At 51.3% G+C, this 22,952-nt stretch overlaps 9 protein-coding genes across 9 annotated transcripts; 4 read left to right on the top strand and 5 right to left on the bottom strand.

Annotated features, from left to right (window-relative positions):
- Positions 1 to 10: 10 nt before the first annotated feature.
- On the bottom strand, positions 11 to 2,866 carry P174DRAFT_417279 (Pfs and NB-ARC domain protein; the record flags this gene model as incomplete). The annotated part of the gene is made up of 5 exons (XM_024824593.1): positions 11 to 1,137; positions 1,190 to 1,213; positions 1,274 to 1,774; positions 1,824 to 2,781; positions 2,825 to 2,866. 5 exons carry the CDS (start codon positions 2,864 to 2,866, stop codon positions 11 to 13), a joined length of 2,652 nt encoding a protein of 883 aa, XP_024688227.1.
- A 778-nt stretch (positions 2,867 to 3,644) lies between these two features.
- Positions 3,645 to 4,454, top strand: P174DRAFT_438080 (uncharacterized protein). The gene has a single exon (XM_024826446.1). It carries the CDS (start codon positions 3,760 to 3,762, stop codon positions 4,384 to 4,386), a length of 627 nt encoding a protein of 208 aa, XP_024688226.1. The 5' UTR covers positions 3,645 to 3,759; the 3' UTR covers positions 4,387 to 4,454.
- P174DRAFT_427784 (uncharacterized protein) lies at positions 4,425 to 6,709 on the bottom strand (the record flags this gene model as incomplete). The annotated part of the gene is made up of 6 exons (XM_024825469.1): positions 4,425 to 4,656; positions 4,700 to 4,884; positions 4,931 to 6,233; positions 6,342 to 6,367; positions 6,416 to 6,537; positions 6,562 to 6,709. The coding sequence occupies 6 exons, from the start codon at positions 6,707 to 6,709 to the stop codon at positions 4,425 to 4,427; spliced, it is 2,016 nt and encodes a 671-aa protein (XP_024688225.1).
- A 264-nt stretch (positions 6,710 to 6,973) lies between these two features.
- On the bottom strand, positions 6,974 to 8,741 carry P174DRAFT_438077 (uncharacterized protein). Its single transcript, XM_024826445.1, has 4 exons — positions 8,255 to 8,741; positions 7,751 to 8,202; positions 7,667 to 7,695; positions 6,974 to 7,619 (listed from the first exon to the last, which is right to left on the bottom strand). The coding sequence occupies exons 1-4, from the start codon at positions 8,727 to 8,729 to the stop codon at positions 7,394 to 7,396; spliced, it is 1,182 nt and encodes a 393-aa protein (XP_024688224.1). The 5' UTR covers positions 8,730 to 8,741; the 3' UTR covers positions 6,974 to 7,393.
- A 2,863-nt stretch (positions 8,742 to 11,604) lies between these two features.
- On the top strand, positions 11,605 to 12,378 carry P174DRAFT_427782 (uncharacterized protein; the record flags this gene model as incomplete). The annotated part of the gene is made up of 3 exons (XM_024825468.1): positions 11,605 to 11,634; positions 11,681 to 11,949; positions 12,009 to 12,378. 3 exons carry the CDS (start codon positions 11,605 to 11,607, stop codon positions 12,376 to 12,378), a joined length of 669 nt encoding a protein of 222 aa, XP_024688223.1.
- Positions 12,379 to 12,878: 500 nt separating this feature from the next.
- On the bottom strand, positions 12,879 to 14,457 carry P174DRAFT_509511 (putative MFS monocarboxylate transporter (Mct)). Its single transcript, XM_024831564.1, has 3 exons — positions 14,214 to 14,457; positions 13,471 to 14,161; positions 12,879 to 13,418 (listed from the first exon to the last, which is right to left on the bottom strand). The coding sequence occupies exons 1-3, from the start codon at positions 14,410 to 14,412 to the stop codon at positions 12,971 to 12,973; spliced, it is 1,338 nt and encodes a 445-aa protein (XP_024688222.1). The 5' UTR covers positions 14,413 to 14,457; the 3' UTR covers positions 12,879 to 12,970.
- Positions 14,458 to 14,545: 88 nt separating this feature from the next.
- P174DRAFT_448073 (putative extracelular serine carboxypeptidase) lies at positions 14,546 to 18,419 on the top strand. The gene is made up of 6 exons (XM_024828729.1): positions 14,546 to 15,075; positions 15,138 to 15,329; positions 15,401 to 15,778; positions 16,319 to 17,478; positions 17,544 to 17,931; positions 18,003 to 18,419. Exons 1-6 carry the CDS (start codon positions 14,923 to 14,925, stop codon positions 18,009 to 18,011), a joined length of 2,280 nt encoding a protein of 759 aa, XP_024688221.1. The 5' UTR covers positions 14,546 to 14,922; the 3' UTR covers positions 18,012 to 18,419.
- A 14-nt stretch (positions 18,420 to 18,433) lies between these two features.
- Positions 18,434 to 20,313, top strand: P174DRAFT_438072 (glycosyltransferase family 31 protein). Its single transcript, XM_024826444.1, has 2 exons — positions 18,434 to 19,844; positions 19,906 to 20,313. The coding sequence occupies exons 1-2, from the start codon at positions 18,891 to 18,893 to the stop codon at positions 20,239 to 20,241; spliced, it is 1,290 nt and encodes a 429-aa protein (XP_024688220.1). The 5' UTR covers positions 18,434 to 18,890; the 3' UTR covers positions 20,242 to 20,313.
- Positions 20,281 to 22,828, bottom strand: P174DRAFT_509508 (putative cation transporter; the record flags this gene model as incomplete). Its single annotated transcript, XM_024831563.1, has 11 exons — positions 20,281 to 20,594; positions 20,647 to 20,690; positions 20,755 to 21,072; positions 21,114 to 21,471; positions 21,523 to 21,637; positions 21,689 to 22,000; positions 22,047 to 22,240; positions 22,289 to 22,388; positions 22,438 to 22,574; positions 22,622 to 22,742; positions 22,792 to 22,828. 11 exons carry the CDS (start codon positions 22,826 to 22,828, stop codon positions 20,351 to 20,353), a joined length of 1,980 nt encoding a protein of 659 aa, XP_024688219.1. The 3' UTR covers positions 20,281 to 20,350.
- Positions 22,829 to 22,952: the final 124 nt, after the last annotated feature.

Genomic DNA, 22,952 nt, shown 5'->3' with positions numbered 1-22,952 from the left:
ACCAAGGTCTCTAGATTCCGTCACCTGTAAATCCTTCAAAACTTCCTCGTTTATCTCCGGTCGAGGACATAGGCCCAGTCACAAAGTCATGCCGTAATTCTTTGCTTCTCGAATCCCCTTTGCTTGCACTCGCTGTCAGAGACGACGTGACACTCTCACAGGCTTGCTTCCAGGCTTCCTCGAGGAAGCTTTCGTCTACACCCATTAGAATGCCTGCAGCCGCGTTGATATCTTCCAGCTTTGCCCCACTTGTGGGCAATCCTGCTCCCCGAGAAAGAGTTATATACTGTAGAGCTAGGACCCACAAACTCTTGGACGTCTCATAGTCCCCATTGAGCTGACTTACTCGTGCGTATACTGACGCAACAGAGCCACAGAGCCTGAAATAGTCGCCGTCAGGAGGCTGAATCATCTCTGGCGGCATCAATGACATCAAATCGTCAAGAACAGTGCCCAAGCGACCCAGATGGTCCTGAGGTATCTCCAGCTGAGATTGTGCGTGTACACCGGCACATGACTGTCCATTGAGGACAAAAGCAACGGCTGCATTATCCCGTAGATCATGGCAGGACAGTTTCAGTCGAACAAAGGACCGTACCATATCATCGATTTCAAAGGTTTCAATCACGGAATCTGATCGCTTGCGATTGAAGTTTACAAGACCGGAATCCTCAAGAGCTCGAAGGGCATTTGCGAAATCAGCCACCCGTGAGCGTAGGCTGTCTAGCCAATTTATGATCTTCAACCACGATGTATCAGGTGATTCCCATGCAGACAGTGAGTTGAATAGCACTGAGTACTTGTTATGATCACCTGGTGGGTACATTATCAGAGATGCCGGTATTAGTCCCGGCCCAAGGAACACAGCCAGACGGAGAAGCTTGATTGCATCGGGACTTCGCTGGCCCGCAGCGTCGTACAACTTTTCGAATGCCGTCCACAAAGTATGTCTCTTTTCGTATGCTCCGATACAATTATACAGCGGGGTCTTGAAAGTCGACTTTGCAAATTGTTCTTGAAACCGCCGATTGAACTCCTGCAAGGAATATAATCCACATCGTAGGAAGGATCCTGCTTGTCCCAGGGCAAGGGGCACTCCGCCAAATTTGCGGGAAATCGCCTTTGCTGTTTCCACAGCTAATGGAGCCAGTCAATACAATGCAAGGCATATCACTTGTCGTAGGCTTACCTGGAGAGTCTGGTTCTTCAACACCTGCGCAGCGCAGTAGTATGTGAGCACCTGCATCCTCATCCACACCTCGTACCTGTATACCTGGGTAGCCCAGCCGAGTGTGTAAGTACGGCGATAGGGTTGTCAACAGGACATGCCCATGATCGCACGAAGGAAAGTACTTTCTAATGTCGATATCCATAGCTGCCGAAGTATCCGCGATCTCAACCCCATCAAATACCATGATCCAAGCCGGATTTGTTTCTTGCACCAACCACTCCAACACCCTCTCAATTGGTGATTGTTCACCGTCTATGCATCCTTGTATCTTCCGCCATATTTCAGAGAAGGAACCATGGATAGCGTCCCAAGACGAACAATCGATCCACAATATGGAGTCATACAGCGTTCTTCTCACGGAAATGTAATGGACGGCCAACTGTGTTTTCCCGTATCCACAAAGTCCCCGGAGCACTACCCCTTTTCTTCCCTGCCTAGGGTCTCCCAATTCTTCCTTCATCTCATTCACTTCAATCTCTCGGCCTATAAAGACTGTCTGAAGCACTGGCACTCTCGAATGGACACTCTGGGCCTGTCGAGATTCTTTAAGTGGGTCAGCACATGCAGAATTACTTGTATTCTCCTCGCTTACTAGCTTTCGCACTGGGTGCCCAGTATTGCAGAAACGCCTTTGCAGCAGAGGCAGCTACTGCCGCTGCATAGTTTTGCCATACTTCATTCTTATGGCCATCGGCATAGTCGGATACGCCATTGATTATCACACAGGGAAGCGTGTCCCACACTCCTGCCCCGATGCTCTCAAAAGCAATTACCTCCTCCGTCTCTGCAATCCTGTCACGATGTTCTCCGGACTCCATTACCGTGTCCCCTGATGCCATCGTCCCGATATGGAGTGCAGGCTTGACTGCCTTTTCGCTGGATCGGCGGCGTTGGACTTGTTGCTCATCGCATCCAGGGACGCAGCATTCTTCCTCCGGTGCGTCCTTACAGAGCGTATCCTCACATCCCCCGTTAATGCGAACATACTCAAGATCCGACCGCTGGCGATGCTGGTGTCGATATGCAGACGCAAAAAGGATATCCTTTGCTGCTCCGGGATACTGCCACTTTGAACCTTCCCGAGACTGTAGCTCTTCCAGAAAACGCGTATTCTCCGTCTCCATTAATGCGCGGTTTCCATCGATTGATAGGGCGTTCAAGAGAGTTCGTATTGCTCTGTTCGGCCTTCCAAGGACAACCTTGACGCTCGTTTCCCGCTGAAATCCCCACGGGCACTGCAGTCCAACGTCGAATTCAATCACACTATCCGCAATGACAATGTCTCCTAGGAAGATATCTCTCTCACTACAGGACGGGGACGGAACACCGCCGCATATCCCCACCACTAGGGCGAGCTGCACACCTGTGTAACTGAATATCAAACTCGAAGCTACGCTCGCTGAGCTGCATTTCCCCGCCTCTGGCGCCTGGCATAAGACCACATTGTGCTTGCCAATGCGTCCGTTTATATAAACATTGTGATCCTCGGGTTCCTTATCGTAGATCTCGCCGAATCGGTCGTAGACCTCGTCCAGCGATGCCTCGATCGCCTCGACTTCACATGGTAAGCTGCAAATAATGGCGATTTCGAACTCGTCGCGGTGTCTCGAACTCGTCGCGGTGTCGAGGACGCATCTCAAAAGGACTTGTCAACAGCAGCGGCAGAGAATCTCCAAGCTGTATATGGGCTCCGGCTTGAATGGGCTGTTTTGACAGAATCTAGTAAAATATGGATTTTCTGTCGTAGGTTGACTGATACCAGTACATAAATTCCACTTCCTTAAAGTCGATCTGACTGTGAAGCCAGCATCGAGCATTCAAATATCTCCAGTTGTGCCTTGCCAGTGCTTCATGTTAGCCTGGGGCCAATCAGGAGGTCGTAGTAGCCGCTTGAGCAATGCCCTCTCTTCTCATGATGGGCATGAACTGAGAATAAGCGCGGAGACAATCCAATTGTATCTTTCCACAAAGCTATTGATTAATCGAAGTGGCCGTGCATCGACTTGGCTATGCGCTGTCTTTTGTGATCAATCAACCACCTGCATCCTTGTCAGCGGCAAACTTGTACCGACGTCCAAAACAATAGGTTGTGAGGAGATCTGCAGATCATCTCAAGTCACAGAATAGCTCTTGTTTAAGACTGGGCGCCAGCAGCATTTGGAGCCGAGACATAGCATTTGTCGATTGAAGAGAAAAGCAACTTTGTTGCCGCTTCAGGGCTCCCTACGAGCTGGCTGTAGAGAGTTATCTGGTGAGCTTTCCAGTGATTTCACTCTGTCAGATCCCAACATCGTCTTCTTCTGGGTATGTAATTGATTTCTCGATCAATGTTGCCCCGCTTGCTCCTCTCCTTCTGAAACAAAAGTAAAACAACCGTCAGAGTCAGTGTACAATTTGTTACGAGATAAGCGGTCCCGAATGTCACGATCATCGAAAATAAAAGCAGCCGCACACGAACAGGCCCAATTGTAAACATTTGAATGTAACGTCATTGTTTCGCCAGAGATAATGTTGCTTGAAAGTGGAACATGACGAGCGTCCCTGACATGCGGATCTCCATGGCCACCGCGCCTCACGAGACAGGCTACTATTTCGCACAGCAACTCGTCTTCAACGGTCTCTCTGATGTAGGGTATACTGGTCTCCAACCCCGTCCCGATGTCCCCGGTTCAAGCATTGTCCATGCTGTTTTCTCCAGTTTCGTGCCCGGAACTACGAGCACCGACCCAGACTGCCACGATGGCGCAGACGGCGGTGCATGTGTCAGCTGCGCTGTGGAAATCCCAGCACCATACGCTCCACTCTATAACCTCATGGTCAAGAACACAGGCGGCACCACCTCGACGGCAACCCTGGTCGACAGCGCGAGCGGCAAGTCGACACATGTGGGCTCGTACACATTGCCGAGTGGTGCTGGAGGAATCAAAAGCAGCCAGGTTGGGTTCATAGAGTATTATCCGTGGAACGCCATGCCGAGCCATCTCCGTAGCTCGCTCCTTTATGCAAATGTGACTTTTGGAGCGCCTACGACGAGCACTCCGGGGCCGGGATCGGGTCAGGTGCACAACCCTTATGAGTATGGAGATTGCGTTGGAAAGGTGAACTTTGATGTCCGGACGACAGATCAGGGATATCACGTGTCAGTTGGCTTCTAGAAAAGATATTCCTTTGTTAGAGATCGAGAGATCAGCGTTCACTTTTGTTCGAATCCATCATTAACCAGATTGGAGTGGCCTCTTTGCCAGAATTTTAACTTCTCTGCCACCATCGATAGTGCGTACAGCAGAACCGTCCACTCAGAGGGCTGATCAACATGTCTATCGTGCATGAATCCATTGAAAGTGTTGACCAAATTGGCCCATTGTTCATGCGGGTCCATTTTCATTGCTTCCAATATAGGGGTACGCAGCTTTCGGTAGGTCTTCCTAATCAGAAACACAATAATTTTCAGGTTCAGCACAAGCATACGTGCCCAATGCCAGAAGGGCAGCAACAACGGCGAATGCTACTTGGTTGAAATCTCGGTTGATACTCCATAAAGCAGCGCAGTAACTTAGTGGGAGATAGAATATGCTCACGTATGTGAGCAGTTTGACGTTCTCACCAAGCTGGGTAGCAGCCCGCGATTCGATGACAGTGCTCGCATTGAATAGCTACTATAAGTCAGCAAGAATCTCGATACGATCAAGCTGTACTTACTCCGTCTCGTAAGGTCATGGTTCGATCACGCAGAGTTTCGAGCCGGCTCCCAATTTCTCTCAGCCGTGCAACATGCGTTTCTACCCTCTTGACTGAATCTTCCAATCGCGGGGGATCTTGAGGAGGTTTGGGAGATCCCAATTCGACCTTGGTATTCCGCCACTTGTCCAGATAGAATGCTTCGTAGTCTTCAAATATGCCCTTTCTGGCCCACCAGTATACCTCCCACTCGTGAATGGTATCCGACACGGCGGATGTGAAGCCCTCCAAACTGTCCATCAGCCAGAAATAGTACCGTGATCGCGAAAACGAAGCATCATCGAACAGAAAGCGATCATGAAGATCAGGATTGAAAACACTATCGTTCTGGTTGAGAACAACGTCAAAGTGGTTGGCAATCCGGTCCCAATCGTTGGCCGCGTGCTGCAGTGCCTCTTCGACCAGCGTAATTGCTGTGGCATATGGGGCAGTCTGTGGGTCATCCTGCCTGCGACGGTGAATCGACTCATCTAAGCGGCGAAAATGCGATGGTGCCAGATGTATAAGACACCAGTGACTGCGATCCATATTCTCTGACTTTCCATTCCGAGTATTGGATGAGAGGGTCCGTTGAGATGGTATGAAGCCCAATGTGAAGGCGACCTCGGACAGATACAGCGTACCTGTTGAGCCCTTTGACCCATATAGCTCTCCACACCGCCAGGTCGACTTACTTGAGGGCTTTGTGCCATCGATCCGGCACCAAGTAATGTGGAAAGGTTCGAGCGCATCAGCCGCATCGTTGCGCGATCTCCTCCGTTTAACACAGGAAATATGTGTCCTCAGAATTCGTGGTACTAGGTCCGCGGATTCAAACTTTTCACCAGTAGAACTCCGAAAGAGTCTATGACAGAGCGCGTCAAATCCATACCCAAACAAGGGTGCTGCAGTGTCCAAGCCAACGCAGCCGATAATGCGATTCCAGTGGCCTGTTTCCCTCCACTTGACTTCTGTCGGCTTACCGTTTCCGCTCTTGTAGTAAAACCGCGTTGGTCGGATATTGACTTTGCGGAGGTCTGCGTCCAAAGCAGGGACGGCCAAAATCCTTGGATCCTTACTCCTCAGGATTACTTTCAATTCTTCAGGGTATGCGGTGATGCGCTCATATATGGCCGCGTGCATCCAGTCGTCCAGATCAACAATCTGAACGCGACCGTTGCTTGCCTCTAATGTCTTGAAGAACAACTGGAGCTGCTCCAAGTGCGAACTCAAACCAGGGGGACTGAGACTCCTTAGGTGGCATCGATCAAATGCAAATTGCACCCTGCGTCGCATGGAACAGCGTAAAGATTTCCCAGGGATGTCAATAGCAGTTGTATGGTGTCGGCCATGTTCTTCCCAAAGCCACCATGAAAAGTCGCACCCTGCTCACACGCCCATTTGGATGGAAGGGAGGTGCTACAATTGAGAGAACAAGTCATCTGCAGCGTAAAGAAGAGTCTGTACTTGACCTTGAGACTCAATGTCACTGTCGTCACGCTCCAGGCAGGATTTCAAGGAGGTTTGTGCCTTGTTTCTTCCATCGAACCGGGGCTCATCTTGGATGGACTGGTTCCATTTATCATCATCTGGGAGTTTATTATCATTCATACCTGTCCCAGTGCCTTTATCTCCATCAAGAAGAAGTTGCTTGAGTAGGTTATTTTGGATACGCAGTCGTTCATTTTGCTCATTGAGCAAAGACCGTATCTCGCTCCATAGGTCGTTGGACAAACCATCCGAGGCCCGTATGTTCTCCATGACCCAGTAAGATTATACATGGATGGTCAGATTTGCGCATGTTATAGGCTGGATGTCGAATAGTCAAACGAGTTTTAGAAAAGCTTGAGGGGACGCGGATTGAGACTGCGACATTCAACAAGGCTGAGACTCAACGCGTGACTTTAGTCGTATTCCCAAAAGGGAAAGGCTGCTCAAGGCACTGTTTATCCTTTCTCTCTCTATTTCTTCAGCCTTCTGGACTGAACAAAAATCGTGGATACATGAAGCAGTTGTTGGACTGATGATGCAAAAGAACTAAATTAATGATTATTGCTACAGCACAGTATCGCAAGTTCGCAACCAATGCAATTTTCCATTTATCAGGACTCAGGACAAGCGAAACCCACTGGTCCGCGTTTGGAAGAATCCCGCGGGATCATACTTGAGTCTCGTCTGCAGGGCCCGATCCCGCGTCCTCAGTCGACTCCAGTAATCTTGGCCAGCGTCGATGTCATTCATATACAACGGACGATAGACATCTGGCAGAGTTCCATTAGCAATGTACTCCTCGATCAAGCGACCAAATCCTTTGAAGAGCTTCTGCGTGGCATCGTGCATCCGAGCGTCGGACAGCCCCAGTATCCACTGCAGGGTGATCTGAATGAGAATATAGTCCTGGTCTGGGGGAAAGTCAAGCAGATCCTAAATCCCGGTTAGCAGCCGTTAGTTGAAAGCTGTACCTAGGAAGCGACTGACTCCTCCGAGCTCCAAGGCTTTCTGTGCGATGCTCCGTGGGAAAGGCTGGAAGGCGATGGTTCCAACCATACCGGTCTCCAGCAGTACCTCGTTGTTTACGTCAAGCCAAAAATCAAAGATGGACTGTAAGACCTCGGGCGACATGCCTTTCGGGACGGGCAGTGTTTCGCCTGCAACGCTGTATCGGCTTCCGCTGTATGGTGTCAGTGCTGAACGAGTATTTCCAGACTCTCAACTTACTGAATGATATATTTGTCGCCGTTTTTCAGCTGTTCGCGTCAGTCAACATGCGCAGCACATTTTTCAAATTGAATTATCACCCACCAGGTCGGTATAACGGTCATATGTCCGGGTTTGGTCAACTGGATTCAAGGCAGTAAAGTTGTCAAAGATACCTGCCGGGGGCTTCTCTCCATTATAAAACAGGAACATGACCCAGATATCGAGCGCTGGTGCGTGCTCTCTGGTCAAAATAATTGAAGCCTTCTCATCCGGGTAGTACTCGACAAAGTCCTGCAGAGCAGCAAGCATCTTCGCCGTATCAACTCCAGAGAAGATGTAATTTCCTCCCCAAACGGGGTGGTCCATCGGGCGTGTCTGAACGGTATACGAAGTGACAACGCCAAAAGAGCTGCCTCCACCTTTCAAGGCAGCGAAGAGATCCGAGTTCTCGTTTGCATTTGCATTGACGATGGTGCCATTCGCCAGCACGACCTCGTAGTTGAGGATATTGTTCGCTGCCCAGCCATACTCCGGGCTGAGGTAGCTGAGACCACCTTTTCCTCTGCTCAGAAACCACATTCATATGATAGCAGAATCGACTCTCACCTCCTAGAAGTAACCCTCCAACACCTACACCTCCCAGCCTCCCGCCGAGAACCGCCCGCCCTGTTCCCTCCAGCTTCCCCTGCACATCCTCCCATTTCTGCCCCGGCCCAATAACAGCCGTCTGGGTGGACGGATCATACACAACCTGATCGAGATCCTTCGTGACGATTAGCAGGCCGCCCTGCGTACTTGAGAAACCAAGGTTAGGCGAGTGACCGCCCGATTTCACCGCGAACTGGTCCTGCGTGTACCCCAGCGCGGTGATTACATCCGACATCTCCTGGGCATTGTTTGGCACAACCATGCATTCTGGATGGAGATCCCAGCATGCCGCCGACCAGTAGTTGGTCAAGTCGTGGGTATACGACAGCGAGAGCGGATACTGAACCTGGAAGCCATGATCGGCCAGGACGGAGCAGAGACTGTCCGAGTTGCCTGTCAGGGCGTTGACGAGGGAGGTGACCAGCGAGGCCATATTGCATTTATACTATTATCTACAGATTCATAACCCAGTGGCCAACAATATCAAAAGGCCAGCTTTAAGTACGAGGAATGCCGGGAAATGAAGAACCACTCCACAAGCCGGCCCACTTGATAGATCACAATCTACCCCTGCGCCGCGCCCACTCATGCAGCTCCTGCATTAGCTCTGGCTCAATTGCTAGAACCTGATCTGAGTTTCTACGGGGCAAGCAATCTATTCCCCCCGTTCGTGCGAGTCTCTGACCGAACCTTTTTGTTGCACCCAATCATGCATTGTCGGCTTCATCGCTTGCGATTGATTATGACGAGTCAATGCACAATTTCTCTCGGTTAGAACTAGCCATTATGATGCTCAGAGGTAAAATCTGAGGGACGGCTAGTGTCCTGCCTGTCTTACTCGTAGTACCGTAGTTTATGAATGATGGTATTCTTTGTGCGATCCCTTTGGCATTTATGAGCATTAATTACTCTCTGCCGGCGGACATCCTCCGTACCCCTTCATTGCCCCTACCTCCCTGCGTCCCTGCCTCCTTGCATTCTTGTTTTCACCTTGTGTTTACTCCGTACCTCCCGCTGGATTGAATGTACGATAGGTCATATTAGATAGTATAGCGGTGGGTATAGTCCGTCCCTAGCTTGAGGGGAAGACAGGTCGCAGCGTACAACTGCTCTCCGTCTCTTCAACCTCACGAGGGCCCTCACCGCTACCCCCAATGAATCATATAACAATTGCCTGGACATTTAGCCGCTGTACGAGTGATAGCCCTAGGTATTTCATGCCTATATCTGAGTCTGACATGTCCATCATGGTGATGATGTTTTTATGCCTCCAAATACGAGATGCCCTCGCCAGACTAGACCAGAATGCAGCGATTGTCAGCGATCGTCAGCGCCTGGTGGCTTGCGTCGGCTGATTCTACCCACCAGTAAATCTCACCAAACACCACCAGATTTTCACGCTAGTCAAGCGCCGAGAAGATTGGGATCATGTCGTCCGAACTCGTCCTCGGCAATGAATTAAGCGAGGGTCTCCATGCAAGTGTAATGAGTTCAGGCAGCCACTCACTACAGAATCTCTCCTAATGCGCCCAAACCTCCGAAACCTAATACTCTTGATCCCTCAGGTCTCTCTTCATGCACCCATGAGATACAATGTCCGGTGCTACGAGTCAGGAGGAGCTAACAGTTGCATCTCACAGTTTCTGCCGGTTTCACGCACGACGACGTTCCAGTCAACAGTATGGAGTGTGATATGCCGCTTTACACATAGTGAGCATTCCCACCTGAATAGGCTGCACTTGGACTTCTTTCTCTCCGAGAACAGAGGGCCCACGTCCACGACGGCGCGTGCAGCGGTTTATAATTGAGCCAAGGGCATAATAGTTGAAATACGTCATTTTGCCAGCGTTGATCGCTCCATTCTGTAACGAACTTCTTAGAGGAACTCGCCTCAATCATCTCAATATGAGAGCGATCATTGATGGCTTTTGGGATCATGCAATATCTGCTGTTGCGAAGATATCTGCGATCTAACAGCGCAACCGGATCTGTAATGCCGAGTCTCCATTGCTCGCGTGATCGAGATTGGTGGCGTTGTTGTACTGCATGGCACACTAGCTATGACAAAAGTCCCATGGCGTTTTCGTGTGTAATAGTCTTCCTCGAGTCTCTCAGGGCAGAGATGTCGAGTTGAGAGACATATGAGACTTCTTTGCGCATCGATATTACGGAGGACTGGCGGACCTTTGTTGAGTGTTTGAAGCGGTTTGCGGGCCATATGTCCGTCTTTCTGGGAGAGATGATGAGTTCTTGGTCAATGCGAGCCATTCAGTGATCTAGCATGGAGGGTAATTCTCTCCCCTCCAGAGACGTACCCGATCAAAATAGAGTCCTCGTCCTGCGCAATGCTGACCAGATTGTAAGTCCTCGCCTTGTCTGGAAATGATTATTCTCGTATCGTGGAAAGAGGTTGCATGGCACAGCGTGCGTGCGAATAGCAGAGTTGACATCCGTCTACTTTTCCTCTAGTCCGCAGTGACTTATTTCGAATACTGCCGAAAGAAGTTCCTCTGAGACTGCATGTTTACCAGGCATGGTACTGCCCTGCTCCCCTCGAATAACTGTCAACCATGTCTGTCTGGCTCGGGGGATGAATAGAGCGGCTGCGAATCTCGCTGGCAAAAGAGCGGATAAGCTATTTCCAGCGCAGGTCTCGCCAACTGAAAACACAGCGTGCTGTTTGGGCAACGTCTTCGAGGTCAATCGATGCCAGTCGCGCTGTTGCTGAATTTCGGAGATTTGACCGATTTCATATATGCCAGAAATCGTGTCTATCTTCGAATTGCTGAAGCTTAGCAATTTTCTTGATGCATCACGGATCTGACATGTATCTGGTGGAAAGGCGGCTTTTGCCTTTACTCAGGCAGACACAACAACGACGCAGGATTCGGATCACAGTCCATGAGGGAGTGATGGATCAGGTTGATTCAGCAATAAAGCATCGACTCTAATAACCCATGAAGCCATGCAGGCAGAATCATCCTTTCTTGCATCACATAGAACAAGCCGTGAAAAGGTGTACGATACTGAACACCATCATACGCAACGCCGAGCCTTTCTGAAGCTATCCCGGCGTATTACGTTGTCTTCCACGGTGAATGATGATGAAAATTCTGCATGATCTAGATGTTCTCTTAGAGATTTCAGCTTCTACATACCTCTTCAGACCTCCGTTGCATTCACATATACCACCGATCCTACCACTATAAAGTCTCGACACTTCCTGGTCCACCTTTCTCTCTATCAGTTGAGCAGCCGAAGACTTCATGTCAGTTGCTACCTAAAGGCAGCGCTTCCGTTCAGCAAAGATGGTCTTCTACGCCTACGCCACCTCCGGGGTAAGTCTGCAGGCCAGAAAAGCAGTCCCTCTCACTAACCAAGCAGGGCTTCGCTGTCTGGCTCATCACGGCCAAGGACAAGGACACCTTAGACGCCTGGTTCCGCGCCATGGAGACCTCACAGTTCGGAAACATTGCCCGAGTCAACGCCGAATGGTACCGGTACCAAAACTTCCGCATCGAGCATTCGACCACCGACTATTACCTCACTCAGAGATTCGACGGACTGATCCTCTTCAAGCCTCTGTATGGCTACAATGATTCGTGGCACATGATCAATAACGGGCCTTTTGTGGATTGCTTTCAATACAACTGGTAGGGAGCCTCCACCCTTTTCTTCCCCTTTGCAAGGTAGCTGACTTGCCTTCGTACAGGTACTACGTCCGCTCCAAGAAGTACAAATCTCTCTTTTGGGACGTCCAACGCAAATCAGAGACGGAATCACTTCAGGTCTACGCCAGCACCAAATCTCGCGCCCGGTTTCAAGCCATCAAAAGACTCTGCCCGAATTACGCGCCCTCTCCGGCAGATCAACGCATTCTCGGTGACGATCGTATGTATCTTCAGCATGCCTCCGGTCCGGTGTCGTTCATAAGGAACGCCAAGGGATTCTTCATATTGACCATATCCTGTCTTCAACATCAGTTCAGCATCAGCGAGCTGAGTACCAGTTTTGCCCCACAGCCGGACGACCGCATTGCCTATATTCCGGGTTGTGGTGCGGAATGGGAGTTGGTGTATTAGCTGTGCTTGTTGTCTGGGATTTGGACTTTGTTGAAGGATCGCAGATGGGACATTTAGAGTGCTACTAGGTCAATGGTAACTTTCAGTCTTGCTACAACGAAGTGAGTTCGAGCAGTGCATCGAGCAAACATACATTGATTGTCGTTGCGACTGTCATCTACATCTTCAAGTTTGCCTAGTCTTATTCTTCCTCATAACTCATAGATTGATTTCTGTGCAGTCCACTCCTTCATAAAAAAGTGTACATCCGCCTCCGAATTTTCAACCTAAGCAGCCTGTCCAGGTCCCCTCTCTCCACGCACTTGCGCACAGCAGCCCAAATCAGGTAATCAAGCTTCTTTCCTCTTTAACTATCGGTTCTGTTCATTAAGCTTATCAAATTACTTCTCCCCAGTCTGTCTGGGAGCCTCCACGGGCTTTGCTTGTCCTTGTTCCTCTCTTGGTCATGAAGGAATATTTGTGCACTGGGGAAGCTCCAGTGAGTCGAGTAAATGATGTTGAGTAGAACAAGGGTTGTAGTGGGATTACGGATACTATCGCCTCCAGATCCTATGTGTTGATGCCTGAGGTCTATACCTTTGTGAATATTCAATTACACCTTTTTTCTTAGTGACGTCCCCTGCAAAACCACTCTCGCGGCAACAAAGAACACCACACTGGCCACCATCATTGCCCCAGCAAAGGCTTGCAACCCCCAGTAAGTCCCATTCTGTCGACTCAGAATCGCCCCCGCAATCGGACTTCCGGTCAACGTCGCGATGCTCATGCAGGTATACAATACTCCCTGTCGTACGCCTGTCTTGGTCATATCCGCCGTGATCTGACTGAGCAGCGCCGGAACCATGCCGACAAACGCTCCGGACGCGAACCCATACAGCAGACTGAATATCACATAGACGGCCGCAGATCCAGGGGCCAACAGCGTCCCAGGAATCCAGAGGACGAGGATCGTCAGCGCAGAAAGAGTACACATCGCGATCATCACGTTGAATCGGCCGAGTTTATCTCCAAAGTAACCAGGCAGAATCCGACCGGGAAGACTATTCCATCAGCATTCTCAATCTCACGCAGCTGGGGACTGGAGAGACTAACCTCGCGGCATTCAGAATCGTCAATAGATACTCCGCTAGACTCCGGCGAACTCCATCCTCCTGCGCCTCAAGGATCACATAATTGATCGGCACAAACATCGCCCAGAAGCCACAGCAAGACGCCAGCATCAGCAACACAAACGGCAGCTCCGAGAACGGCCCGACATAATCGCTGAACTGCACCCGCCTCGGCACAGGCGCAATCCGCGAGCGGACGGTCATATTCGCCACAATCAGCAACGCCAGCGCCAGAAACGCCGAGATGCGCAGCGACCATCCGAATCCCACCCGCGGCAGCAGTCGCGACAGCATCGCGGGGAAGACAACGCCGCCAATCGACGACCCGCTGGACATGATCCCGAATGCGAGAGCGCGGCGCTTATCAAACCAGGTCGCCGTGCAGGCGGAAGCGGCATAGAACACGAAGCTAGCGCCTAGGGGACTGCAGATCCCCTGCGCAAGGAGGAACTGGTAGTACTCGCTGGAGACGGAGATCATCATGAGGCCAAACACGTGCAGGAATGTGCCGATGAGGAGCATCCATTTGGGGCCGTAGTTGTCGAAGACGCGGCCTAGGACGATGCCTGCGGCAAAGAGGACGAATGGCTCGAGAGACAGGATCCAGGAGATACTCGATGACGAGTAATTGCGCAATTGATTATGCTGGTAGTACTCTTGGAAGACACCGATCGCTATTTCGGTCAGGTCAGAATTGTTCTCTGTCGGTGATGCTGGCAAGCTCACCGTTTACCCACCCAAAGCCGCAAAAGAGACAGCACCAGGCTCCTGCGACCACCGTCCAAGCAGGAAGTCCATGGTCCATTGGCGCAGCGGACTCATCCTTGGTTTCGTACGCCTTTGCAGCCACATCGTGCATCACTTCTGTGGCAGGACTAAGGCCCTTCTCTAGGCTGGATACTCCCATCTCAGCTTGAGGAGACATACTGGGCTGCAGGATGGATATTCCATCCAGCTATTACAGAGACGCAAGTCGTCCCAGAGCATTTTGCAACACGAACTTGAAGAATCTTATCTACCTTAACCTTTTTGGGTGTCCGCTATCTGGCTTCTTTTTTAGCTCGTATTCTTCTCCAATCAGCAGCGCACCAAAACTGATCTGCCACTACTTAGAAAAATTCATGCAGAGCGCAAGGAATATGGCAGTGGCAATCCTAGATTTACAGTAAAGGAAGGAAATAAAAATTAAAGGAAAAAAGAAAGATGTGAACCCGACTCGAATCGACTGGTGATAAACTGAGCGTTTTCTCGGTGCGCAAATATATATCTGTGGCCATGTTATGATAACGGAGTTATATCCCGAGAGGTGACACCCCAGCCTTGATCAATGTAGAGCACCTTCTCCAGCCCAATATGGCATGCAGAGAAGGACCCTAGTTCCCAGGGACCGTATATGATGGCTCAATGGTACTCAGCTAAATGATGTCATTGTATCATGAGCATGCGTCCCCGAACGGAGCTCGGGTCCAAGACAGTAAAGGTCGAACGGAATACCCTTACGATTCTATATACGCAACATGGGCGTAGATTTCTACCGAAAAAGAGCGTCATAGCACTCCTCCGGATTGTTGTCCGCCTACATTTCCGAGTAGACCCGCACCCTGATGAAGTCCTACCTGTCGACCGCACCATCAGGCTCCACATCTACAGAGGCTCGACATCCACAAGACCCTCGCCTGTCCTGATAAATGCCTGCGACAGCGCTTCACACTCCGCGCATTTGGCACCGACGATGAGTTCTGCCGGTCAATCGCGCAAACAGGCTACACCGTGGTGGACGTGAAGTACCGCCTGGCACCCAAACATCCGTTCCCCGCTGCGTTCGACGCTATCGAGGACGTGGTGAAGTGGATACAGTCCCGGCCTGCAAGATTCGATCAGGCGCATATCTCCCTTGTCCGGAATCAGCGCAGGCAGCAATCTGGTCCTGGCGGTCGCCTCATCGTCGCTGCTCTTCAGCACTGCCAAAGAAATATGAAGAATCACCGTTCCATGCCGTTATCGCATTTTACCCCTCCACGGATCTGCCACAGCCGACCACAGCAAAGAAGCAAGTGGTTAAATCGAAGTTTATGATTCGAAGGATCCTTCCTTTCTTCTCGGAATTCTGTCATTCGTGTTATCGCAATCCCCGCGAGATCGACATGAGACACCCGCGACTTTCACGGTCATATGCGGATCCGGCGCGGTTTCCCAAGAATGTGCTGATTATCACCACCGAAGAGGATCCGGTCACGATCGAAGGCGAGCAGCTTGCCGAGAAGGTCAGCATGGTGGAGGGTCATAACGTGGTATGTCATCGGATGGAGGGGTGTATGCATGGGCGGGATAAGGAGGCGAAACGGGGACCAAGGAGTGAAAGCTAAAGAGGAAGCATATGGATACGCTGCTGAGATGCTTAAGATACGAGGAGTTGTCTCAGTGGTAAATGTGATTCTAGTACGGAGTAAACCAAAGGGAAGATGTCGCAATGGATAACTTGAAGCTAGTCCATACTAGGAATAGTCATGTGACATTGAGCCGAGGCACAAAGCAGTCAACAAACGCTCACTTACACTGATTCTCCTTGGAACCAGTTCCTGCAGGGCATCGGGGATAGGAGTGAGTATAATGACTCGACTCGACGTCGAATATGCAGAAAGCAAACTTGTCCCAATTCTCAATGGCATGTGATGTGTGAACATGGTGTGGAGACGGGAGGGGGATCGTCGCGATGGATGATCATCCGGCGGAGCTCCCAAGGACCTTGAAAGCTACTCTCTCTTGCCTTTATAAACCTCTACTATCATCGATATTATGTCTGCTCTCAGTACACATTATATATCATAAAGATGCAGCTGCGAGCTGTTCTGTTCCTTATTGGGACATTCCTGGCCTCCGCCGCCCAAGGGTTCGACATCTCTCCATTGGAACTGCAATTCCCGCTTCTCCATCAACTGCGACTGCTGGAAGATGGAACGAGTACATCAGTACACCTGACCTCTTCGAAGGAATTTATAGACCACAATTTCTCAGTGCCTATTGACCATTTTCACAATGAATCTCGATATGAACCTCATACTCATGACCATTTCAGCCTCCGCTACTGGTTCGATGCCAGTCACTACAAGGAAGGGGGACCAGTTTTTCTCATTGCTGCCGGAGAGACGAATGGTAAAAATCGCTTTCCGTTCCTGTCTCACGGAATTGTGACCCAGTTAGCCAAGACGTATAATGGTCTTGGAGTTATCCTGGAACACCGCTATTATGGAGAGAGCTACCCCTTCGCCAATCTTACCACGAAGAATATCCGGTTCTTGTCAACAGAGCAAGCAATGGCGGATTACGCTTACTTTGCTTCCAACGTTGTTTTCCCCGGACTGGAGCACCTGAATCTGACTGCTGACGCCGTGCCGTGGATTGGATACGGAGGCTCCTATGCCGGAGCATTTGTGGCTTTTCTTCGCAAGGTCTACCCGGAGGTCTTCTTCGGCGTAGTGTCGTCGTCAGGAGTCACCGAGGCCATTGAGGATTATTGGCAATATTATGAGCCCATTCGCCAATTTGCACCGTCCGACTGCATATGGAGTATCGGAACGTTCATGGATATTGTGGATACTATACTGATTGAGCACGCCAAGAACGAGACAATGAAATCGCACCTCAAGGCCGTGTTCGGTGCAAAGTCCTCCATTGTTGATGAGTTCTTCGCTGCGGCTCTCTCAAGTACCCTTGGAGCCTTTCAAGGCCGGAACTGGGACCCTGGGGTCGGCGATGGTACTTTTCAGAGATACTGCAAGAATCTGACAAGTCCGACATTGCTCTACCAGCACAATAATACCATAAAGGCGTGGACGGAGGGGCTCATCTCGGCCACAAAGTATGATGCGACCAACTCCAGCTTGGTCACAGGCATGCTTAATTACGCTGGTTACATGAACGCTACGCTTTTCTCCCATCTTGATAAGGTTCTCCGTACCTCCAGTCCCAAGTCACCACAGTCGCTGGAGAAGTCGGCAGGGGTTAGCTGGGGTACCAGGTCTGCACCGAATGGGGATACTTTATGCCCGGGTCAAGCGTCCCAAAGGATAGACTGCCTCTTATCTCCCGTTTGATCACGCTTGCCGAAGAATCTCAGTTCTGCAAGGAGGACTTCAGCATCACCACACCCCCTGATACCGACCGGATTAACAAGCATGGCGGGTTCAACTTCTCGTATTCCCGGGCGGCCATTATCGATGGACTGGCCGATCCTTGGCGTGACGCGACGCCGCATGCAGACGGTGCACGGCCAAGAAAGTCAACGGACGAGGAGCCGTTTATCCTTGTCGATGTCCCGGCCGAGGATGTCTGGGATGGAATTCGCGGTGCAGTACACCACTGGGATCAGAATGGCTTATCCGAAGAAGACGTGCAGCGAGGGAAAACCGCACCAAGGGCCATAGTCAACCTTCAGCGGGAAATTGTACGGTTTGTTGGGCTGTGGCTGGAGCAGTGGGGAAAACACAAGGATGTCTCGGATCTGATGGCGAACAGGGCAGTTAGAAATCGTCAGCTGGTACTCTAGTTGACTCATTTGGTACTCAAGGTTGAAGAGTTGTGTTGATGATGATGACATATTTGCCTAGTGACAGCGTGACATTGGAAGCTCTGTAGACTTTTAGCATGTGCTCCACCCAGGAGAAACGGTTTCACTGTGGATCGCTCAACTCTCTGGTCAAAGCGAATCGGAGACATTGGCACTTCTGATCCAAACCAATAGCATCGACAAGGCTGAAACTAGCTTGTCAATGTCGCAATTAACAGAGTCTGTCAATTGGCCTGTGTCGGGCAGACACTATTCCCACCGCGATGATAGGTTTTCCACTCCCACAGATCCTAGCTCCCGGAGCTGAAAATAACTGAACTGAACCCATCAATATTTCTGGACTATCATCTCCACATTCAATTGCCATTACGGTGACAAACGCAAAGTGGATTAGTTAACTAACTAGTTAAATCACGGGCGCTCGAATGGTGGAAGCCGATCTTAGTGCTCACCTTTCTGTCTCCGCACAGCCACGCCCGGCATAGCAACGGTTTACGGACGGACATTGATCAACCCCGACCGACCCTGGACCCTGGACAGTGCACACGGGCACTAATTGGATATTATTTCTATGTTTAGGGCGCTAGAGCAGGATATATTGGGAGTGTCTCACAAGCGAAAGCCGCGTCTCACTCACTCTCAACTGTCTCGCAGCGGGGTTGCTTCCTTCTTCATCTGTCTTTGTCGAGCTTACCCCGGCGACTGATATAACCATCCACATGTGCCCGACACACTTGCAACACGCTCAAACCGAGCTAAGGTTTTGAATTGCGGTCGCGTTCGACATGAAGCCGTTGGAATTGAAGCTAAAGCCGGAATTCCGCCGTTTCGCACCAATGGCGCTGGCCGCCGTCCTCTTCTTTTGCACTCTGGTGCTCTTCTACGAGATGATGCCGACTCTGCACCAGACGATTGGAAAACCGCCGGCCAGCAGCCATGGTACTAATCCCGGGCCATCCGACGACTTCCAGCACACTGACCGGCGGTGCCACGCACTCCCGGACCCAGGGAACATCCTGTTCATCGTGAAAACAGGCGCGACGGAGATCTACGAGAAGTTACCGACACAGCTGCTGACGACGCTCGGATGCGCGCGGGACTTTTTGATCTTCTCCGACCTCGAGGAGCAGATCGGCCCGTACCATATCCTCGATGCGCTGGCAGACTTCAACGCAACCATGAAAGCCACACACGCCGACTTTGAGCTCTACCGGCAACAGCAGGCGTACCAGCGCGGCGGGCTTGACATCGCCACGCTCAAGGACGACGGCAAGGCCGCCTGGACGCTGGACAAGTACAAGTTCCTGCATATGGTGGAGAAGACGTGGGCGCAGCGGCCACACATGGACTGGTACGTCTTCATCGAGAGCGACACGTACGTCGTGTGGACGAATCTCGTTCTGTGGCTGCGGCAGTTCTCGCCGAAGGACAAGCTGTACATGGGTTCGGCGTCCTTTGTCGCGAACCAGGCGTTCGGCCACGGCGGGAGCGGGTACGTCATTTCGCGAGCGCTGATGGAGGCGTTTGTGGGGAAGGAGCCGGGGATGGCGGGTCGGTACGACGATGTCATTCCGGACGAGTGCTGTGGGGACTTTGTGCTGGGGCGCACCATTAAGCAGGAGCTCGACGTGGGGGTCCGGAATTTCTGGCCGCAGGTGAATGGAGAGAAACCGGTGACGCTGGAGTTTGGGTCGAAGCAATGGTGCCAGCCCATGGTCACAATGCATCATGTCATGCCGCGGGAGCGCAGTGCCATTTTCGATTTCGAGCAGGCGCGCGACGATGTAACGGTACGCATATGCCCCCAAGTCCAAGATAGAACGCAAACGCAGCACTAACCTAACAAACTAGGTACCGCTTCTCTTCCGGGAACTCTCCGAGCTATCCTTCCCAACCGGGAGGATGCGCGTTCAGGAGGACGATTGGGATAACCTCGCCGATGTGCTCGTGGAACTGGACAACCCCTCGATGGAGGCCTGTCGCGACAAGTGTTTAAGTCAGGACGCCTGCTTCCAATGGCGGTACAGCAAGGAGGAGTGCCACGTATCGACCGAGTCATTCAAACTAGGAACAAAACGGCTGCCGGAGTATCACCGACGATGGTTCTCAGGATGGAACGTCGAGCGAATCCAGAAATGGCGCGATTCGCATCCCTGCGAGAAGCCGGCCTGGGTCAAGCCGCATTAATCTGTACGTACATAGATAACTGTAGCATATTATAATAACGAGCGATTCACTTCATGTCTATGAAGCTGCCTAGTAAAACACGCATCTATATCTATACCGTGTACGTAGACTAACTAGTATGAAACCGCTTAATCCTCCTCATCCTCCCCACCGACCTCACAGCATCAACTCGCTCAAGACTATCATCCAACCGCTCATTCGGGAGTACAATCGCCCGATCCAGCTGATACGGTAGTCCCCGATGCCGCCCGCGGATCATCATCGCACAGATAACCAGCTTGCTGAAGACGGAGAACTGTCCGCTGAGAGAGGTATTCACAGTTGGATAGCCGAGACTCAGACCCACGTTTGCACTATTACATTATTAGTACCGTCAGGATAGAAATTTAGAGCGATAAGACATACTACGCAGAAACAACCTCAAAGAAGATGGGGAAGACAGCGAATGCCTATCCTGTGTCAGCTTGCTTCACAAATCATTGGGAGTAGGAGAAGGGAGGGAAGGGAAGGTACCGGCTCCTTCGGATCCATAACCCGATCCGACTCCGCAATGCAAATACAAAAAATCCCCAGGAAAATATACCACAGGTCGAAAGTGAGCTGATTCCGGATATGCGATAGAACATAAGACCGGCCGTCTGACTCGTCGATAGTGGCCGCGTCGTCGGGGTAGACCCCCAGCGCGCGTTCCTCGTAGGTATTCGAGGCGCGCACGCTAATCGCGATGGGGTAGATTGCGATGTACATCATAACCAACAAACTAAACTGGACAGCGGGGTTAACGTTCGCGAGGTTGAAGACTGCTGTGCCGGTGTGGCGGGCTGAAGCGGCCTGGTAGATGGCGGCTAGGACGCGGGGCCGGGGGCCAGGACGGTGACGGTTGGATTGTGGAGGTCGAGGACGATGATAAGAATGACGTCGACGAGGTTCATGGCGAAGAGGATGGCGAAGAGGACCCAGGTGGGTTTGCTGGGGAAGAGGAGGGTGTAGCAGCGGCGGGGGTGGGTGAGGAGGAAGGCGAGGGGTTCTTTGAGGGAGGAGCGGCGCGGGCAGAGCTTGGACATGGTCCAGATGATGAAGCGCAGGAGGCAGGGGTAGAAGGTGTTGCCGGCGTAGGCGAGGAAGCTCATGATGAGTAGGGGGAAGGTTGCGTCCTGGAAGCTGATCATCGAGTCGGGGGTGAGGGTGAAGCCGAGGTTGTCCACCATTGTTTGGGCGGAGTAGAAGGCCCTACTTTCTTAGCATTGGCCATATGATGGGAAAGGGGTTATCAAGACTCACCACCAGATGTTGCCTTGGCCACATTCGGCAAGGTATTCGCGATACTTGGGGTTTGCGTGCTGGATCCAACCGACCAGGCAGATTGCGCCAAAGAGATGAAGCCCGAAGAAGTACCCTATTTCGGTCAGAGTGTGTCCTGCGAATAAACAGGAAGATAATGACTTACCGGTGACTATCTTGAGCAACAGTTTCAAACTGCGGTATTCGATTCCTCCCAGCATCTCTCGATCCTCGTCGGTCAGGTTATGGAACTGCGAGTTCCGGCCGATCGTAGCATGCGACGACAGTTCAGGCAGGTCCAGCTGCTGCGAAAGGGACTGCTCGAGGGGCTGTGTCTGCGCCCTGGTTGGATGGCTTGCGGAAGGGCCAAGGACAAACATCGTGGACGCGACTCGCTCAAGGGTATTTGTCCGAGCCAGCTTGAACCGCCGGCGAGACGTACCGACGTTGACCTGAGCGTCGGCGGATTTGGTTCGCTCTGTGATAGTCAGTTTGATATGGTAAAAACTTTGCGGTTAGCTTACCACAGTCACTCGGCTCATCGTCGACTTCCACGATCGGCTGTCCTCGATCTCGTTGCCAGGGAGGAGGAACGTATAGAGCTTTGTCCCGGCTGGCATCGTGCACGTCTTCGGCAAAGGTGATGCTGGCCGAGGGGAACCAGGAGTCTGGATTGCGCAAGGGTGGAGTCTGCGATTCATTCTGAAAAGAGTCTTGTCTGTCCGATATGAGCATTATCCAGCGTAACCCCAACGGACATACTCACTTCTCTGTAGTTGTAGCGTCTGACGCTGTGGCCGTCTTCGAAGTACTGTCCGCTCTCGCTTCTGCATCATCTTTCCGTCTTTGCCGGAGAAAGGCAGGGGCTGTACCAGATCAGCTCAGTTGCTCGAGTGCACAGATATGGATACATACCAACTTCCTTGAGACGCTTTTCGAACCAGCGCAACCGTACAATGACCACGATGATGTTGACGAAACCAAGATTGCTGATAATCGGGGCCACATAGATGTAGACCTGTTGATACGTTTTCAAGAGATTGACGTCAACACTAGGGCGCGTCAGTATCTCCCATCACCGGATGATCGAGCGACCAACGTATTCAGTCCGGATTCCGTCGAGGCACTGGCCCCGAAGAAGAACGCGTCGATGGCTCGCAGGTTGCCATATGGATAGATGATGGCCAAACTGAGTATGCTCAGAGTGATAATGTACGCATCTGCAGTCGAGTAAGTTTTAGTCGCTCTTGGTTCCAGAAGCGTACTGACAATGCAAAGTGATGAAATTGAGGGAAGGCTTCCACATCCCTGGTACTTGGTCAACTGAGGCACGCAACGAGGCAGCTGAAGAAGCACTTGAAAATGAAAGCAAGATGCAAAAGATAGAGAAAAAGAAGAATGCATCTCTTTAAACATGCGTCGCTGCACGT

Source organism: Aspergillus novofumigatus, assembly GCF_002847465.1.
Source record: "Aspergillus novofumigatus IBT 16806 chromosome Unknown P174scaffold_1, whole genome shotgun sequence".
Classification (NCBI taxonomy): Eukaryota; Fungi; Ascomycota; class Eurotiomycetes; order Eurotiales; family Aspergillaceae; genus Aspergillus; species Aspergillus novofumigatus.
Note: the sequence above shows the minus strand (reverse complement) of the source record. Positions and strands in the feature narration are given on the sequence as shown.

Bases quoted from the DNA above. Each gene is read 5' to 3' on its own strand.
- P174DRAFT_509511 (XM_024831564.1), bottom strand. From the start codon at position 14,412: ATGTCTCCTCAAGCTGAGATGGGAGTATCCAGCCTAGAGAAGGGCCTT. The intron at 14,162-14,213 runs GTGAGCTTGCCA...TGACCGAAATAG, and splicing joins CGGCTTTGGGTGGGTAAACG to CGATCGGTGTCTTCCAAGAG. The intron at 13,419-13,470 runs GTTAGTCTCTCC...CTGATGGAATAG, and splicing joins ACGATTCTGAATGCCGCGAG to TCTTCCCGGTCGGATTCTGC.
- P174DRAFT_448073 (XM_024828729.1), top strand. From the start codon at position 14,923: ATGAGCATGCGTCCCCGAACGGAGCTCGGGTCCAAGACAGTAAAGGTC. The intron at 15,779-16,318 runs GTATGTCATCGG...TATATCATAAAG, and splicing joins TGGTGGAGGGTCATAACGTG to ATGCAGCTGCGAGCTGTTCT. The intron at 17,479-17,543 runs GTCGGCAGGGGT...GCCCGGGTCAAG, and splicing joins TCACCACAGTCGCTGGAGAA to CGTCCCAAAGGATAGACTGC.
- P174DRAFT_438080 (XM_024826446.1), top strand. From the start codon at position 3,760: ATGACGAGCGTCCCTGACATGCGGATCTCCATGGCCACCGCGCCTCAC.
- P174DRAFT_438072 (XM_024826444.1), top strand. From the start codon at position 18,891: ATGGCGCTGGCCGCCGTCCTCTTCTTTTGCACTCTGGTGCTCTTCTAC. The intron at 19,845-19,905 runs GTACGCATATGC...CTAACAAACTAG, and splicing joins AGGCGCGCGACGATGTAACG to GTACCGCTTCTCTTCCGGGA.
- P174DRAFT_438077 (XM_024826445.1), bottom strand. From the start codon at position 8,729: ATGGCCTCGCTGGTCACCTCCCTCGTCAACGCCCTGACAGGCAACTCG. The intron at 8,203-8,254 runs GTGAGAGTCGAT...GCAGAGGAAAAG, and splicing joins TGGAGGGTTACTTCTAGGAG to GTGGTCTCAGCTACCTCAGC. The intron at 7,620-7,666 runs GTAAGTTGAGAG...GACACCATACAG, and splicing joins GGCGACAAATATATCATTCA to CGGAAGCCGATACAGCGTTG.